General features: G+C 57.2%; 1 protein-coding gene across 1 annotated transcript; it reads right to left on the bottom strand.

The window, feature by feature from the left end:
• Window positions 1-2,683: 2,683 nt before the first annotated feature.
• CSUI_010109 (rhoptry kinase family protein) lies at window positions 2,684-3,591 on the bottom strand (the record flags this gene model as incomplete). Its single annotated transcript, XM_068070214.1, has 1 exon — window positions 2,684-3,591. Exon 1 carries the CDS (start codon window positions 3,587-3,589, stop codon window positions 2,684-2,686), a length of 906 nt encoding a protein of 301 aa, XP_067917810.1. The 5' UTR covers window positions 3,590-3,591.
• Between the last annotated feature and the right edge of the window lie 752 nt (window positions 3,592-4,343).

Raw genomic sequence — 4,343 nt, 5'->3', positions numbered from 1 at the left:
AACAACATACGTAGGGAAGACCTACTGCAGTGAGCGGAGCCACCTCGGGGCGCTGGAGAGACGACGGCCTCTGAAAGGAATAGATGTGCTGCAGCCAGGCTCCGAACTGAGCTGCCCCACACGGGGCCAGCAGTATGGTAGTGGCCGGGATCTGACGGGCGAGGCACCACTGTTGTCTCGACTGTGGAAAATCACCAGAGGTTACCGTCCTCTTGCCGGCTGTCTCTCTGCCCGCGCCCCAGCTCCTATTTTGGCACCATCATTTGCCAGACTGGTTCTCTCAAGGGCACCGCGGACTTGTGCACGGAGGCTTGTAAACACGGTACGAACGGAGCTCCGTGGGTCACCTTCTAGGTCAAGCTCAGGCTGTGCAAGTGCTGCGGTACTACCTCCCGGATTCCACACCAGTTTACTATCCACTCGCCAGCAGATCGTCAGCCAGCGACCACAGACAGCTACGGAGCATGCGGAGACATGCACGGACTCGTGCCTTCAGGGCGATGCGGCAGAGCTGTTGTCTAGTTTCAGTCTCGGTACGGATCCGTTTTACGACACATCGCCTGGGACAGACGGGTACAGCCTGCGTCTCCCCGCGTCTTACCAGCATCTTCGCCAACTTGCGTGACTCGCAGCTGGTCGTCTATCAGCTTGCATTTCGCCGGCGTTCTGTGAGCATCGTGGTTGTTACTCCGCCTCCGCGCCTCAGGTGAAGAATGTGACCCCCCTGCATTTCAAAGGATGACACTCTCGCTCCCTGAAAGACACGGATGACACCCTCACTCCCTGAAAGACACCGTAACCCCACCCCACATGAAGAACGAAGTACTGCTGGCCTGCCCCAGCTTCGAACACAACATGTATGCCTGGCTCCCGTACGGACGCGGTGCTATCTAAAGGATGCACCACCTTTTCTCGCTGCTTCTGAAGGACGCACTACCTTTGCTCGCTGCTTCTGAAGGACGCACTATCTTTGCTCGGTTTTTCTGAAAAACAATCTTTGCTCAGTACTTCTGGAGGACGCACTATCTTTGATCGGTCCTTCTGAAGGGCGCCTGCCTTTGCTCGGGCCTTCTGAAGGACGCAACACCGAACGCGAGCAGTTTGGGAGACGTGGCATCCCTTTCTCCCCCAGCAGATTCTGAAGAACGCGACATTCAATTGCCCGGGCACATTAGGTGAGCCCACATCGTATTCCCGAGCAGATAAAGGGACGCGACCAGTTCCCCTGCAGGCACACGAGACGCGGTAGCCTCTTTCCGAGCAGATCCGTAGACGCGACATCCGGTCTTCGAGCAGCTCCGGAGACGAGACACGCAATTCGCTGGCAGATTAGGACAGGTGACGTCAAATTCGCGAGCAGATTAGGACGTGCGACATCCAATCCGCGAGCAGGCTGGCACATGTGACCTCCAATCCGCGAGCAGATTAGCACATGTGACATCCAGTCCGCTAGCAGATTAGCAGCTGTGACATCCAATCCGCGAGCAGATTAGCACGTATGACGTTCTGTTCGCCAGGAGATCAAGACATGTGCCATTCAGTTCGCGAGGAGATCACCACACGTGACAGTCCAATCCCCGAGCAGATAAGGGCACGTGACAATCCGATCCGCAAGCAGGTACGGACACGTGACAATCCAATCCGCGAGCAGATTAGGCCATGTGACAGTCCAATCCGCGACCAGATCAGGACACGGGAAAATCCAATCCACGAGCAGATGAGGACACGTGACAAACCTATCCGCGAGCAGGTAGGGACTCGTTGACGTCCGATCCACGAGCAGCTTCGGGATGGCGGCATATAGTCCGTGAGCAGATTAAAACAAGCGGCATCCGGGCCTCGGCCACATTGAGACGCAGCATCCAGTCCCGCGGAACACTGGGAGACGTTTAACCCTAGAGCTGCATCCTCCCACACCCGAACTGTACGACGGAACCTCCTAGCCGCTCGGTCGCTCTGCCGGAGGCTCGCCGCTAGCTAGGCACGTTTCCAGTCTGAAACAAGAGTTTGGTCAAGACCGTCTGTGGGGTCATGAGCTGGCGTCCTCCCGCTGTGGTATTTTCTACACTTCGATATTCTACGTGCGCGAGCGCACATGCGATACCTACATTGCCGTCTGACCGACCAGCGGCACAGCCGTTTCACGTGACCTCACTCGCAGTTTCCGTGGTGCCTCGCCTCTCAGCATTTCGGTCACCAATCTTGAGGCAGGTACCCACCCCGCAACCTTGAGCACGATGCGTGGACCCCGGTCAGACACACTCTGGTACGCCACGCAGCACACGTCTCGCCGACGGTCCACTCACCTACGGCGCAACCGACACGCAGCTGCCCCTGCGGCGTTTGCCCGGCCGGCTCGAGCGTCGGCCGCTGTCCCCTGCCTGTCCTCCGACCGCACGCCTCGTATCACGCAGTCCAGTCCTACTGTTCCACGCGAGCTCATGTTCGCTACCGAGTTCCTACTAGAGCGCATAGGGCGTGCTCACCCTGAACAACACCACTCACTAGGTACAAAAGCGGAGGCAGCGCCGCCGGTGTCTGTTGCCGACTCGTGTCCCGGCGGTACACCGCCTGGGTCACCCTATTCAGGAGTTCAAGTTACAGGCGTCCGCCGGTCCTGCTTGTTCGTGCACGCTCATGAAGTGAGCAGTCCTTCCCGTCACAACCGGACACTCCGGAGCTCCTACTTGAACCGAATTGGCGGCGGCCCCCTTCCCTCCTCGAGTTCTTGCATCTGAATGCCTTGGAACACTGTACCTGCCAGTATGGCATCAATATTGGGCCGCTCCGCTGGAGCTTCAGCAGTCATGCTCTTGATAACGTTCTGAAGCAGCTGCAACTGCTCTCTACTTAGGGATTCATCGTCTCCACTGCTACATATCTGCAAGACGTTCTGCAGGGCAACTCCCAAGGAGTAAACGTCAGTCTTGACAGTGTATCTCTGCCTCTTCATCGAAAGACGCGCAAGAAGCGTGTCGTCCACTTCCGGTGCTGTGTCATAGCTGCCGAGTCCCAGCCACAGCTCCGTTCTGTCACCCATAGGAGCAACGGTCTCCACTCCCCCAAGCACCACATGGCCGTCAAGTCTCACATGGAAGCTGTTCAACTGGAGTGCTTGATGTAGAAGCCCTGCTTTATGGAGCGACTTCAGCGCAGCTAACATCTGTGCAGCCAGCATGCGAACATTTTCCCGTGCCTTACCAGCGTCGAGAAGGTCCCCGACTCTTCCTTTTGTCCGGGGATAGAAAATGTACGTCAGGAAGCCACCCTTGAACTCCCCCAACGAAGGCAACACCAGAGGAAGTTTCTTATCTGACAAAAGCCTCGTGTGCACAAAAATCTCGTAGACCGAATACCTAGGATAAAACGGGTTGATGACCCTCACCTTCACCATCAGGCCGTCTTTCTCCTGCTGCGGAGTTAAGGACAGGCGGTTCAACAACTCCTTCGAGGGAACAAGAAGCTGAACCGTTGCCGACCCATCTTTGTGTAGGGCAGGCGAGTTCAGCAAACGTCTCAAGACAGGAACCTTGCTCTCGTTCAGCGACGGCAGGTCTCTGAGGAATTCCACCCACGACCAGAAGCTCATCTCTGCAGACGAAAGTAAACACGGACTGCAAAAGCGTGGACGTACACAAGACCTGCGCTGGCACCGTCCGCCTCTAAAAAACATACTGCGCTGCCGCCGCACTGCATAAAGGCAGCACTGCCTCGACCTGCTCTCGGGCAGACACTGCAGCTCTCTCAGAGTCTAAGAAGGGAGGAAGCCCTGAACACCTACTTTGCATGCTGTTCTACCTGTGCGTCAGTTCCCAACACGGCCGCTAGATCAAGGGGCTGACCTCGACAGCGCAACGTTGTGCAAACCCCAGAAAAAGACTACGGCACTCAGCAATCCGTGACGCATATTCTATAGCTGGGCCTCCTTCTTCTGAACACCACCAGTGCCGGTCTCAGAAACAGATCAAACCCGCTGAAGGGTGCACTCCGGGGGTGACAGACTGAACTGTCACCTCCTGCGAGCGGACCGCGCACCTGGTACGCTACTGTCTCCGTCGTCAACCTTCATGGCGCCCTTCTCATCTTCGCTGTCGGCGGCTCCCTTTCGCCGGGATGCCCGAACGGTGCCAGCATGTCGCGGTGTCTCACCCCCAACGACAGGAACCGCGTACACGGACAGTAGGGACAGCAAGCCAACACACACGAGCCGGCAACGAACCGCCATAGGAAGGACATCAAAGACACGGAGAGGTCCAACCCTGTTGCCTTCGACGAAGCTCCTAGTAAAGAAACAGACCAGGCCGGACGCAGGCGCCGGACTGTTGCGGTCTCCGGAGTAGACA

Source organism: Cystoisospora suis, assembly GCF_002600585.1.
Source record: "Cystoisospora suis strain Wien I chromosome Unknown contig_6679, whole genome shotgun sequence".
NCBI classification, from domain to species: Eukaryota; Apicomplexa; class Conoidasida; order Eucoccidiorida; family Sarcocystidae; genus Cystoisospora; species Cystoisospora suis.
This window is presented reverse-complemented; position numbering and strand designations above follow the sequence as displayed.